General features: G+C 40.8%; 1 protein-coding gene across 1 annotated transcript in view; it reads right to left on the reverse strand.

Annotated features, from left to right (window-relative positions):
- Window positions 1-6,506: 6,506 nt before the first annotated feature.
- SLC45A3 (solute carrier family 45 member 3) overlaps window positions 6,507-15,082 on the reverse strand; it is a 71,170-nt gene continuing 62,594 nt past the window's right edge. The window contains exons 3-5 of the mRNA XM_075850710.1: window positions 11,787-12,605; window positions 11,436-11,701; window positions 6,507-8,047 (exon numbers count right to left, since the gene is read on the reverse strand). Coding sequence (XP_075706825.1) covers window positions 7,652-8,047; window positions 11,436-11,701; window positions 11,787-12,605 — 1,481 coding nt within the window. The 3' untranslated portion in view covers window positions 6,507-7,651. The remainder of the gene's footprint in view (window positions 8,048-11,435; window positions 11,702-11,786; window positions 12,606-15,082) is intronic.

The following is a 15,082-nucleotide window of genomic DNA, read 5'->3' on the forward strand; positions in this document are numbered from 1 at the left end:
TCTCTTTCGTATCCACTCCTGGCTTTGGTTTGAAAAAAGTAATAAAAAAAACGGGCAAATGTGACTCTACCCTTACCGGTAATTTTATATTTTTCAATCCCATGACAGCACCCTCTTTAATTCCCATCATATTGGTGTTTCTTGGTGATGGGCATTCACAAGCAGCAAAAAAAAATTGAAAACAATATATGTACATATGATCTGAACATGTTGTCAGGGCCTCTGACTTTATCCTCAGTGTAGATTATGAAGATATGAGAGGAGGTCCTAAACTTTTATCCAGGTTTCCTCCCCCTAGGAGGCGGTACCTTTCTCTGCTGGTTGCTGTCATGGGATCGAGTAAGAACAACTATTTTTTACAATGGGCAATTATCACGATCAATAATCATTTATTTTATTGTTGATCTTTTTCTTCATTGACTTTGGTCAATTATCGTTACAACTGCTTGAAAAATAGTGAATCATAACAATAATTGGTCAGTTTAATCAGCCTTAACCAAGGTGTAAATTTAATTCTACAAAAATACTATGTTAAGCTGGGGAGAAAGGTGTATGTCTAGGTTAGGGTCCCACTCAGAAGAGATTCTGATGACCGTGAACTTTTTGAAAATGACACGTGTCTCCGAATAAATTTGTGATTAAGAACCATAAACTTTATCAGTCATACAAAACAATACATATGTTAAATAAAATGTCCACATTTTTATTTGCCTATGATTTTATTATTGCTTCTGGAAAATAAATAAAATATCAGTAACAAACATTTCTGCACAAGTTCATGTAGGAGTGAATATAATTCTATAGGTCCATAGAAATATAAACCTAAATGAATAAAACCAGTTACAGAAAGGCAGTTGTCGCACAAACGAGGATTAGCGTGAAATCTGGTAAACTCATACCTCCGATGTATCACAGTTGTACAATGTTCTAGATCCTTTTCCTTTCTATGTGAAAATGAAAGGATCTTAATATTCCTATATGAATAAAAATCTTTGTGCTTTATCACTAGGGTTGTATTGAGTTGAATTCTTGGACCAGGCAGAAGATGGGAGCGGAAATTCAGGCCATAGATAGCCTGCTTTAGACAGTTGAGGGTATGTTCACACTGCTTATTTTCTGACGTTTTTTCGGGCCCTAAACGTCCGGAAAATCAGAAGCAGAACACCTCCATATATCTATCTGCCCATTGATTTCAATGAGAAAAACAGCGTTCTGTTCTGTGGCCAGTTTTCAAAAAAACGCCGGAAAAAAAAAAGAAGTGCATGTCACTTCTTGAGACGTTTTTGGAGTAGTTTTTCATTCAAAAACGCGAGTTTGCTTAAAAAAGTCTGAAAATCAGCTCTGTATTTTCAGAAGTTTTTTGCTTAGCGTGTGAACATACCCTAACAATTAACAAAGTGTTCTATCTCTGTTAATCCACTTTCACACCACAATATTTTGGTCAGTATTTTGCATCAGTATTTGGAAATGAAAACCAGAAGTGGAGCCTACGCAGAGAAAAAGTATAATGGAAAGATGTTTTAACTTTTCCATGTTATGCACCCACTCTTGGTTTTGACTTCCAAATTCTAAAGCAGAATACTGACCAAAATACTGCAGTGTGAAATTGATCTTATGGATAGAGTGTAAGTACTAGAAAAATACATAAACTTATTCACAACTGTACTGAAGGAATGCTTCATTAGAACGGCCCCATGCACACGACCGTAGATTTCATCCGTAATTACGGACCCATTCATTTCTACGGCCGATGGACACCTTCCCGTATGTTTACGGGAAGGTGTCCGGGCCGTAAACAGCTCCTATAAAAAATAGGACGTCTTATTTTTTTATTTTTAGGACCATGCTCCCATACTTTATAATGGTAGCACGGCCTGCAAACACGGGTGACTGTCCGCTGCCAGCCGTGCCCGTAATCACAGACCGTAATTACGGGCACGGTCGTGTGCATGGGGCCTTACTACTGAACTTCTAGAAGGCCTGTGAAACCTACCAGCAGCATCAATGTTGCTTTCATTCCATAGTCAAATAAAAGCATATTATTTTTCTAATGCTATCCATACATGCAAAGTACTTAGATCTACGATTGTATGTCTAAACGCTGACTATAGTGCATGGGTCAAATATATGTGAACCGAAAGGTTAGGATTTAGATAGAAAGGTCAATTAGTAGTCAGAAAACAACATCACAAATAATCTGATTGCACTTTTCCATCAACCAATGATCAGTATCAGCAATTGCTGTGGACATATACAACAATGGACAAGAGATGCAATGTAAGTTTATTACAACTTTCTTACTAATGTTACAACTTGTTATCATAGAAAGGTCTTGACCAATCAATTTTAAGCAGAAAATAACAGGTTAAAGTAGGTTTATCTTAAAACACCAATTTACATGGAGCTATAATCTGCATAAAAAGTTAAATGCTACGGAAACCTTTAGTGGCTTTTTTTTATAAAATAAATGTATTTTAGCGTAAAAAGCAAATTTTTTTTAAAAGTAAAAATATTGTTGCTGCAGATTCTATTTATCATTGAACATACAAGCTGCAGAATGCTATTGTCAGCCGAATGTGTCAGTGAGCTGGACTGACGGCTCAGTCTGCAGCGGCTCCTTTGTGCTCCTGAGCATAAATCAAAGTTATGTGTATCATGTATTATGCATTATAGTTAAACCTCATCAAAAGCTACAATTCTGCAAGACTCAGAGGTTTGTTGTTTAGTGTCTGTACCAAGCTTGATATGAAAATGTAGAATACTGGGAATTAAAATCTGAATGCAGCTCTGGACTTTAATACATGCGGTTTTACACCAGTCTATAAGTAAAGCCGAATATTGACAAAGATAGACGTTTTTATGTAGATTATATCTAGATGCAAATTTTAAAATGACATTAAGAGGTGAAAATACAATTGAAAAAACATAACAAAATTATGATTTGGAAATAAAATTAATTTTGTCTACACATCAGATAAAACAGAACAATCAATTTTCAGGTTTACTGGCATGGATGGATTCTACTAAAATACACAGATGAAAGACAGTATATTTTTAGAACTCTTGTATATAAACATATTACATAACCTTCAAATCTATCACCTTTAGAAAGTAAAATGTTTTAAAAAAAAATAGGTTAAACCTTTTTAACATCATAAGTAATCAAACAATATTTCTTGTGTAATACAGTCAAATAATTTATTGGTATTGTGTAAATTTTCTGTAAATACAATCTTCACATTTTGAGGTAATCTTGTTTTCAGAAAATAATGTAATTTAAAAGGCGTTGAACCAGAATCGCTCTTCTGTTTGCATCAGTCCCATACACATTGAATGGAGCAGTAGGGCATTTGCTCGGCCATCGCGCCATTCAAGTTCCTCGTCACTGTAAGTGGTGCAGTAAGGGAGGTTTGGACCCCCAATCTCCCAATCAGTGGGGGTCCCAGCGGTGGGGCCCCCAGGGATCAGAAACATATCCCCTATTCTGTAGTTAGGTGATAATTGTCGATTCTTGTACAACCCCTCGAATAAATAACTTCCAGATCTATACATATTTTCAGCACAGAAATATCTGTATAAATATATATCTATATAATATATATAAAAAAACCTCCTTCATCTAAATATATTCTAAAATGTAATTATTATTATTTCTATTATGGATGGAAGCCTTTCTTAATTTAAACTTTATTACAATAAATAATGACAATCTCAGCAATTTTCAAAGGGGTTGTCTCACGACAGACATTTATGGCACATCCACAAGATAAGGTTGTTCTTGTGACACTTTGTCTAATACGTGGCATGGAGCATGACACATGTAGTTATCTTTTTTGATATGAGAATTCTTAGTTTAAATATGCAGTGATTTTGTTAACAGATTCAGAAAACTGTTGTTAATGCTCAAAAATGGTAGGACATAAGTTTTTAATTATGTTATTATTTTGTATTATTGACAGTTTGAAAAAAAAAAATAGCATTTAGAACGAAACATCACATGTATAACTGGATTTTGACTAAAAGTGCTTACTTGAAATTCTTATATGGAGTGGAATCCCACCCGAGCACCCAAATATCCAAGTGCCGTGTTCCTATTAAACATATCCTCAGGATATGCCATAAATGTCTGATAGATGCTAGTCCCACCTCTGGAACCCACACTTATCTCAAGAATGGGTGTCCCCCGATCCCATCCCTGGATGGTGAGGCGGCCACTTGCTGCGGCACTCAGGCGGTGAAGGAGGTTGGGATTCCAGAAACAGCCGAGCTACACTGTTTCCCTAATTCCTATAGAAGTGAATTGAGATGAGGTCAGATTCCATCTATCAGGATGGATATGCCATAAATGTCTGTTGTGAGACAACCCCTTTAAAGTACTGCCAGTGATGTCAATATAACAGTTGGAACCTTCATTTATACGCCAAAATGCATGTCTTATATTTTATTTCAAAAAGAGGATCAGACCGAAGGAAAGGTTCAAGAAAGTATGGGAGTTTCCGATCCTGTTTTTGGCATATAATGTACAGCACTCTCACAGACCATTCACTAAAGCCTTTGTGCTTTAGGAAAATAGGATACACAATAGTGATCTCCACAAATTTATCTTATAGCCGCCCATGGGAAAAAAGTGGAACCTTGTACTAATTTATTTAGCTTGTATGTGTCCAAAGGGTTTTATACACAGGACGATTATCGGGCACGAGCGTTAATATAACGCTCGTTGACAATAATTGAACTGAGTGTAAACAGGGTAACGATCAGCAAATGAACGAGCAAACGCTTGTTCATCTGCTGGTCGTATCGTTTTAAAATAGTAAAATGTTATCGTTGTCGGCAGCACATCTCCCTGTGTAAACAGGGAGACGCGCTGCTGACATGATAATAAGGTCTCATTCACACGTCAGGGTCCGAGTGTCGGCCGATGAAATCGCCCGTTTTGAGCCATTTTTCCCGGCCGGTTTGCATCCGTTCCAGGTCGTTTTGCCGTTTTTAACGGCCGATTTTGACCTCTTTTGCATCCGTTTTTTTCCCTGTCCATTTTAAAATCAGATGAATATCATTTTAATTTGTTGCGCCACCCAGCCCCCTGCAGGTAATGCCACCCAGCCCCCTGCATGTAATGCCACCCAGCACCCTGCAGGTAATGCCACCCAGCCCCCTGCAGGTAATGCCACCCTGCCCCTTGTAGGTAATGCCACCAAGTCCCCTGTAGGTAATGCCACCCAGCCCCCTGTAGGTAATGACACCCAGCCCCCTGTAGGTAATGCCACCCAGCTCCCTGTATGTAATGCCACCCAGCCCCCTGCAGGTAATGCCACCCAGCCCCCTGCAGGTAATGCCACCCAGCCCCCTGCAGGTAGTGCCACCCAGCCCCCTGCAGGTAATGCCACCCAGCCCCCTGCAGGTAATGCCACCCAGCTCCCTTTATGAAATGCCACCAAGTCCCCTGTAGGTAATGCCACACAGCCCCCTGTAGGTAATGCCACCCAGCTCACTTTATGAAATGCCACCATGTCCCCTGTAGGTAATTCCACCCTGCCCCCTGTAGGTAATGCCACATAGCCCCCTGTAGGTTGCACCCATCCCCCCTTCCAGGAGAAGTCACTGACTTCAATGTCCATATATGGACAGTTTAGTAACGGACTTCTCCTGGAGAGGAATCCCCGGGCACAGGGTCGGGGATTCCGCTTCTGAAGTGAGTGATGTCACTGTGTCCATATATGGACTGTGTAGTCACTCACTTCTCCTGTAGCGGAATTCCCTGCCACAGGGTCGGGGATTCCGCTGCTGAAGAGAGTGACGTCACTGTGTCCATACAGGGACTGTGTAGTCACTCACTTCTCCTGTAGCGGAATTCCCTGCCACAGGGTCGGGGATTCCGCTTCAGAAGTGAGTGACGTCGCTGTGTCCATATATGGACAGTGTAGAAACTCACTTCTCCTGTAGCGGAATCCCCAATCCCCGGCCGGGGATTGAAGATTCCGACTTCTACAGGGAGCAAAAAAAGACCCTCGTCCTCCTCACATGCACTCTGCACTGTGAGGAGAGAGAGCGCGAGCGACGGAATACATGGCCATCACTCGGGACACATTCCGGTGATGGCCGTGTATTACCCGGCCCCATAGACTTCTATGGGAGCCGGGGCGGTCGAGTAAACGGCTGAAAATAGGGAATGTCCCATTTTTTGACAGCCAGGTTTCCCGGGCCGTCAAAAAATCGGTCGTGTGAATAACCCCATTAGGGGTTTATTGTTCCTAATGCAGCAGGGTGGTGGCCCATTTATGAACGGCCGTCCCCCGGCTGGGAAACCCTGTCGTGTGAATAAGGGCTAATGGATGGGGACGGGCGATCGGAGTAACGACCGCTCGTCCCCATCCATAGCTCTGTGTGACAGGAGCAAGCGAGCGCCGATCAACGATGTCTCGTTGATCGGCGCTCGCTGCACTGGCTGCTTATCGGCCGGTGTAAAAGGGCCTTAAGGTTGGTCTGACATGTAGTTATGGATGGACACATTCTTTTTAATCAGATTTAATGATAATCTGACCTCATGGTTAATTACAGGGTATGGTTATAATAGACTAGTCAAATTTTACAGTAGTAAAAAGTTTAGCGTCCAAGGTTTAGGGAAGCGGTTCTATTTTTGGACTTTTTTAGTATAATTAAGTATGTATTGTGTGTTGACTGATAACAAAATGTGAATAAGTGCTTTAGAGTGAACTCAGCCATGGTGGATTTTGCCACAGATTTTGCTGCAAAGGGAGAAATTTGCTGTGACTATCCGTGGCAAAATAGGCATGCTGCGAATTTGAAGATCTACAGCATGCCCTCAAATGTGCATTGATCCTTTCCACTATGTGTGAATGAGTGTTAAAAGCCCCATTGGCATGTATTATACTGTACATTTTTGCAGATTATCGGCAAAAAATACACAGCAAATCCGCCCTGTCTGAACTTGGCATGAAAAATTGTATATAAACAAAACCAGGCCTTTTAGGTGAAATCAATAAAAAAATTAAACACAAGTACTCAAGAACTAGATGTAACTAGATGAATACAGTATTATGTAAATTATTTCCCAGAATATACAGGTTTCTTTTATAAAATCATTTACATACCCCTTTATTTTTTTTATACAAAATGTACTTTTGCATAACACAAGTATCCTATCAATGACTTAAAATCAACATTACAGGGATTTTCTAAACCTTCAAAAACCTCAGTATCACCGGAATATTGCTTAAAATAACAAAAACTCAAATAATAACCTTTCAAATGCCCCACGCTTCCATGCCAGTGGTTTAGACGTCCCCTACAGGTCTTTGTTTACTAGGTGGCAGCCATGACATGCTGCATACCACACGTGACCACAGCAGCCAATCACTGGATGCAGTGGTGACGTGATGTCCATATTGACAGTCCAAGTATATTACGTCTTGGACTTCTTGGAGCATTTGAGTGTAACAGTTGGATAGTAGAATCTTTCAAAACATATTAGAAATCACACAACCGTACAGTTAATAAAACCCTGTACCCTTTAATCATTTCCTGATGGTAAAATAGTGACAGGAGTTTGGAATGGTGTTGTATTCAGTAGTTTAATGTATAAAATAAATACGGTACCTGCTATCCAAACATTAAGATTTTCATTAACCTATAGAGGGGTAATCTTCATCATATCACTTTTATCAAAGACAACTTTGTTGGAGAAATATATAGCTATCAAACCAAAAGCTGCAGCTGATGCAACATAGGCTGTGACGGTTTGTGTCATCTGTACAATGAAGCCCATGACAAGGGAGGGGACCACCTGAGACAACAGACAGGCACTGTCTAGTATAGCTATGTCCAAGCATATGCCATTGTTTGGGCTAGTAGGTTCTCCAACCATGACAGGGCTGTCACAAGAAGGACCAATGCACAAAGATGGGGAGTGTGAGGAGAATAACAGGACACCATTATTATTTGGTGCATCTTTGTTAAATCCAGGCTTTTGTTCTTTTTCCTTTATTTCTTGCTCGGCCACGTCCTTATACTTTGGGAGAAACAGCTGTTAAAGAGATTAAAAAATTCAGTTTCTGGAAAATAGAATTAGATTTAAAAAAAAATTGACACAAAAAGACATTGCCGGAAAGCATATATTAATCGATTAATAGAAATATCACAATGGTGAGAAACTCAATAGGGATGAATACAAACTCTATAAAACATGGCAAGTAAAAGAAGGTAGTAATGGAAACATAAAGAGCTTCCTGACCAAGTGGTTAAAAACTTACAGAACAGAAGGAGCCTTTTCTGTAGTCCATGAGCAGATGGTCATCCAAGGTGAGCAGGATAGGAGAAGAGAATAACCATTCAGAAGGTAGAAAATAGATGCAGAAATAAGAATATGAAGAAATACTTAAAAAAAGCGAGCAAAGGAAGGTAAATGTAAAAAGAGAAACGGATTAGAACTAGAGGATTTTTAAACCAGTTACTATATATCTTATAAACAGGCCACAGAAAATAATAATTCACAAAACTCAAATCTTAATACTATCAAAATGTGAGCAGTTTCACCAATCTTACACATCTGTTAGGTCACTTTTTGCGGTTTCAGGGTCTATTCATAAGGAACAACATCAGCAACTTCCAACCTTATTACCACGTGGGAACCCACAATACATTTTTCTTACTTACGGGGAAACCTTACTGTCATTCCTACCTCAGAGAAGCTTAGAGTAGGAGCAGATGCTTGCCCAGTATTCTGGCCCAGATATTTTGACTGCTTTGCCAAGCATCTTTAAACAGAGTGAAATGAGTCCATCCCTAAAAGGTCTTCTTGCTGCCGTCTAAACTGTCCATTTTGCCCGAAGTATGTTCATCTCTAAAATTGTTTTGAGCCTCCCCAGTAATGTGGCTGTCCATCTTAACTTTGGTATGTATTATTTATAAAAGCCACACTTTTCTAAAAGCTCTGTATATATGCCATATATAAAAATAAACTCTCTTTAAAAAGTTTCCCACTGGTTGTACCTAATTATAATGTAATATTATTATAGCCTGTAGGTGTCTCAAAAACCATGATAATAATGCATATCATAAAAAATATATGAAAAATTGCATGCAGTATTGGCACATGAAATCTTCATGTATATATGTCACATATTACGTATATGTTTTAAACAAAACTTAGTAAAAGTTATATTTTATATACACTCTGGATCTATCTCCATCTTGACTTTGGTATGTATTATTTATAAAAGCCACACTTTTCTAAAAGTTCTGTATATATGCCATATTTAAAAAGAAATTCTCTTTAAAAAGTTTCCCACTGGTTGTACCTAATTATAATGTTATATTATTATAGCCTGTAGGTGTCACCACTACCATTACCGAACATGCAAGTTCTAGCCTTTAGAAAAGTACAAAAAACTAAAATTAATTGTTGCTCGGTGTGCAATTATTTATTAAAATAAAAAAGGTAAAACTGAAAGTTGCTAAACCTGTATATTGCATGATGAATAACAATGCAAACAAAATCCTTAAAAAACGTGTCTTGGTGTAGAATGGAGATGACTGCGCATTAACCACATTTTAATGACATGAATCATTTGGACAGTGTGTTATTCTGAATTCAGGTTTTAAAGAAAGGTCACGAACTACATACTGTTATGAGCTATAAAAACAGCATCCAGTGATGGAAAATTTATGGCGTACCCTCAGGATAAGCCATCAATATCTGATCGGGGAAGTCCGACTCTTGGCACCCCCACCATTCAGCTGTTTGAAGGAGCCACAGCGTTTCGGCGAGTGCTGCTTCCCCTTCATAGCTCCGTACCGTGCAACTCTGTCACATTTGTAGTGACTGTGTACAGTATTACAGCTTCGTCTATTCACTTTAATGGAGGTAGCTGTAATACTGTGCACAGTCACTACAAATGTGATAGCGTTATGGAGTGCGGAGCCATGTATGAAATGCAGGGGAAGCAGCCCTCACTGGATCCTTTAAGCAGCTGATCGGCAAAGGTTCCATGAGTTGGACCCCCATTGATTAGATATTGATGGCCTATCCTGAAGATATGCCATCAATTTTACGTCACTGGATAAATCCCTTTAAATACAGAGGCATAGGAAGTCCCCTGCAGTACAGGACTTAGCGTGCCACCGTATAATTTCGGCTGACATACGTTGTAGATATTCTTGTTTTCTAAATCACTGGTATCGGCTATCTTGCTTCTAGCAGCAGCAGGAACTGTGTAAAGTCTGTGCTGCCGGCTGCTCATAACTCTTCAGTGGGAGACAGAGCGTCCTGCTCGTCACCATGGCACCCATATGCAGAACAGCATATGTGTCGGCTCTCTTTATAAGTGTCGACACCTCTTTGACATAGTTTCATAAAACAAACGTGCCTTTTTATGAAACTAAAGCGCTGCTCACTATGAAGCAGTCTGCACTTATCTCTCTTCCCATGTGTCGACTCCTCCCCTCTCCATCAGCGAGCCACTGTGCTCGTTATCTGGGCATATAAGGTACTGAAAGTTTTGTTTTAACTCTTTAGTCTTCTTCTCTCTCCTGGAGAGTGAAGAAGGCTAACTGTTAAAGAGCTGCAACAGTGTGTGTGTGTATATATTGCCACTGACCTGACGGATTTAGGTCTCAGAGCACAATACTGCTGCTCTGTATACAGAATACAGAGCAGCTGTATTAAAAAAATTTAATAAAAAGTATTTAGAAACTTGCACAAAACACACTAATAGACACTTTTATTTTTTAAAAAACTAAAATTTATTTCTAAGGTGTGCATAGCCTTTAAGTATTCATCACAGTCTATGTTTGATGTTTACTTTGGGGGCTTTTCCCGGCGTATACATCTAACATAGTGCAATAAACATGATGTGAAGGGGACCGAATAGGCAGATGCTAGTGGCAAACTTATGGAACTTTGTTAGGCCCCCATCGACACCCAGTGATCACATCGCGGGATGCTGATGGCTTGACAGAGGCAGCACCTTCCCTCTGTCAAACACCTTAGATGCTGCAGTAGATAGGGGTTAAGCAACGGGGATCATAGGTTCCTCTGATCTCCACTGTTAGAGCGGGGCTGCGACTGTGTGTTCCAGTCGTAGTCCCACTCCTAATCGCATGGGCAGACTTTATTTTGTCATCCTAATGCGGCAATTGTTTACTGCTCAGTCCTTGGTCTTCAGCTAGTTAAAGGGGGCCTATCACCATGGGAGAAATATTTAAAAAATCAAGGGCTTAATCCATAAAGAGGGTAAATGGATCACAAGACTGTGAAAGCAACTACTGACATGTGCCACTTGTAAAAAAAAAAACGGGCTCAATCTTACTACAGCAGAAATGTGACAAAGACCATGGTATACCGTATGTGTTTTGCAATGTCATGCAGTGAAATTTCAAAATATCACATTGACTTAACCAATGTGATCATTTACCTGTCGGTTATGATGATAAAGTGAGGTAAGAGTGTATGGTAAAATTTGCAGCACAGAAAATGGGATGCCTGTCATAGCAGCCGATGCTGTTACCATTGTGATATTATTGGAAAAGCATGTGATTATTGCAGCGATGGGGAGGCAGGAAACGGCAACTAGGTAAACAGATCGTGTTCCAAATGTCTTCACCAGGTAATCCATTGAGAACGAAAATACAATTGATGTCACAGACTGAAGGAAGAGGCCCAAGCTTCCCATCCGAACTCCTAGTAAGGAACGTAAAACAAATGTAAACATAGAAAACACATGACAACATACTGGCTATAATCACACATATATACTGTGACTGACCTTCATCATATCGGAGTCTATCAGCAGTCCCTGGCTTTGCTATTGGCACACCATGATAAAGTCCTTCCCCAATGAAGTCAGTGTAAAAGAGAGTAAAGGTCATAAGACCCATCCATGAGCACAGCTGGGCCATAAACAAGCGCCACAGAGCAACAGGAACTCTGCAACAAAACGTTCTAAATCGTGATACCAAAGCACAGATGCTTCGCAGAGCTAAGGCTGTTCGCCAAACCCTGTGCGGTAGAGACCAAAGTTGGCATGTCCTTACACAAGTCCATCCCTTTCCTGCTGGTTCTAAACATATATCCGACTGTGCAGCATTAATCCTGACCTCTTCTGAAACAAAGAAGGTTGCAAAGACACATCCGGAAAGTATAATAAGTAGGAGTGTAAAAAGACACTGTTCTTGACCACCTAACTGTTGTGCCAGCCAGCTGTCACTCCAGTCCACGGAAGGCAATAAGTATCCAACGCATGCTCCTATTCCAACAGATAAGGCATACACTGAGAAAGCTTTTCTGCAGGCTTCTCCCTCTGGGAACAGATCAGAGAGCAGTGCTTCCAAAGGAGTGAAACAAACCTGTCCACAGGAGTCTAGCAGCCCAATACCTAATATAAGGAAGAACACCTCCATGCCAGCACGGTGGTGACCTGCTAAACTGGCTAAATGTTTGGCATAAGGAATGATAATAAGGCTCAGCATTACTCCAAAACTTAAAAGCCAAATAAAGGGCCGCCGGCGGCCAAATCTGCTGCTCCAGCGGTCACTTGCAGAGCCTATTAGGTGTACAACTAAGAGGCCAAGGATGGGACCGATACCTAGAAGTAAAAAAGAACAATGTGAATAAAGCAAACAAGACTTAAAAGGATTGTACCAAAATCAAAAATTGTCACCTATCCACAGGATAAGTAATCATTTTCTGATCGCTGAGGCCCCACCGTTCGTTAGGACAGGGTCCCGAGCAGCCTGTTCTTCCTCTCTGCTCGACTGCATTGAGGATATTGAATGAAGCGGCGATCGAGCATGTGCGCTGCTGCTCTAAAGTCTATGGGAATGACGAAAACAGCTTAGTGCTCGACAGTCGTTCCATTCAAGCTCTTCCTCACTGCTGGGGGTTCATTGAGAAGTAATCGGCGGTCCCGGACCCCGTTTTTGTGATTGGTGGGGCTCCCTGTGGTGGGGGGCCCAGCGGTCAAACAATTATAATCTATCCTACAGATAGGTGATAATCTTTTATTCTGTGAATACGCCTTTCAAGCGTAACTAAACTTTCGCCCAAAATAAAATTAATTAAACTGCTATTATGTCACTCTATCTGAATACATAACTATTAGTAATTTTTTTCACTTCAAAGTAACTTTTTTGCAGCTATTTTGCCTTGTGAAACAGTCCACATCTATTTTCTCACACTTCCTGATTCTGGCCAGTTGCTAGGGGCGTGTCTTACTGTGTGTGAGCCAGCCAATCAGAAAAACACCAGGTCCTTGTGCTGCCTATTTTTGCTTTCTATATATGCACATAGCCGCCTGTGCTGCTGGACTGTGGATTGTGTGTGTGTGTGTGTGTGTGTATACAGTGAAGGAAATAAGTATTTGATCCCTTGCTGATTTTGTAAGTTTGCCCACTGTCAAAGACATGAACAGTCTAGAATTTTTAGGCTAGGTTAATTTTACTAGTGAGAAATAGATTATATATAAAAAAAAAAAAAGAAAATCACATAGTCAAAATTATATATATTTATTTGCATTGTGCACAGAGAAATAAGTATTTGATCCCCTACCAACCATTAAGAGTTCAGCCTCCTCCAGACCAGTTACACGCTCCAAATCAACTTGGTGCCTGCATTAAAGACAGCTGTCTTACATGGTCACCTGTATAAAAGACTCCTGTCCACAGACTCAATTAATCAGTCTGACTCTAACCTCTACAACATGGGCAAGACCAAAGAGCTTTCTAAGGATGTCAGGGAAAAGATCATAGACCTGCACAAGGCTGGAATGGGTTACAAAACCATAAGTAAGACGCTGGATGAGAAGGAGACAACTGTTGGTGCAATAGTAATAAAATGGAAGACATACAAAATGACTGTCAATCGACATCGATCTGGGGCTCCATGCAAAATCTCACCTCGTGGGGTATCCTTGATCCTGAGGAAGGTGAGAGCTCAGCCGAAAACTACACGGGGGGAACTTGTTAATGATCTCAAGGCAGCTGGGACCACAGTCACCAAGAAAAGCATTGGTAACACATTACACCGTAATGGATTAAAATCCTGCAGTGCCCGCAAGGTCCCCCTGCTCAAGAAGGCACATGTACAGGCCCGTCTGAAGTTTGCAAATGAACATCTGGATGATTCTGAGAGTGATTGGGAGAAGGTGCTGTGGTCAGATGAGACTAAAATTGAGCTCTTTGGCATTAACTCAACTCGCCGTGTTTGGAGGAAGAGAAATGCTGCCTATGACCCAAAGAACACCGTCCCCACTGTCAAGCATGGAGGTGGAAACATTATGTTTTGGGGGTGTTTCTCTGCTAAGGGCACAGGACTACTTCACCGCATCAATGGGAAAATGGATGGAGCCATCTACCGTAAAATCCTGGGTGACAACCTCCTTCCCTCCACCAGGACATTAAAAATGGCTCGTGGCTGGGTCTTCCAGCACGACAATGACCCAAAACATACAGCCAAGGCAACAAAGGAGTGGCTAAAAAAGAAGCACATTAAGGTCATAGAGTGGCCTAGCCAGTCTCCAGACCTTAATCCCATTGAAAACTTATGGAGGGAGCTGAAGATCCGAGTTGCCAAGCGACAGCCTCGAAATCTTAATGATTTACAGATGATCTGCAAAGAGGAGTGGTCCAAAATTCCATCTAACATGTGTGCAAACCTCATCATCAACTACAAAAAAGGTCTGACTGCTGTGCTTGCCAACAAGGGTTTTGCCACCAAGTATTAAAGAGGCTCTGTCACCAGATTTTGCAACCCCTATCTGCTATTGCAGCAGATAGGCGCTGCAATGTAGATTACAGTAACGTTTTTATTTTTAAAAAACGAGCATTTTTGGCCAAGTTATGACCATTTTCGTATTTATGCAAATGAGGCTTGCAAAAGTACAACTGGGCGTGTTGAAAAGTAAAAGTCCAAGTGGGCGTGTATTATGTGCGTACATCGGGGCGTGTTTACTACTTTTGCTAGCTGGGCGCTCTGATGAGAAGTATCATCCACTTCTCTTCAGAACGCCCAGCTTCTGACAGTGCAGATCTGTGACGTCACTCACAGGTCCTGCATCGTGTCGGC

This window comes from Rhinoderma darwinii, chromosome 2, assembly GCF_050947455.1.
Source record: "Rhinoderma darwinii isolate aRhiDar2 chromosome 2, aRhiDar2.hap1, whole genome shotgun sequence".
Classification (NCBI taxonomy): Eukaryota; Metazoa; Chordata; class Amphibia; order Anura; family Rhinodermatidae; genus Rhinoderma; species Rhinoderma darwinii.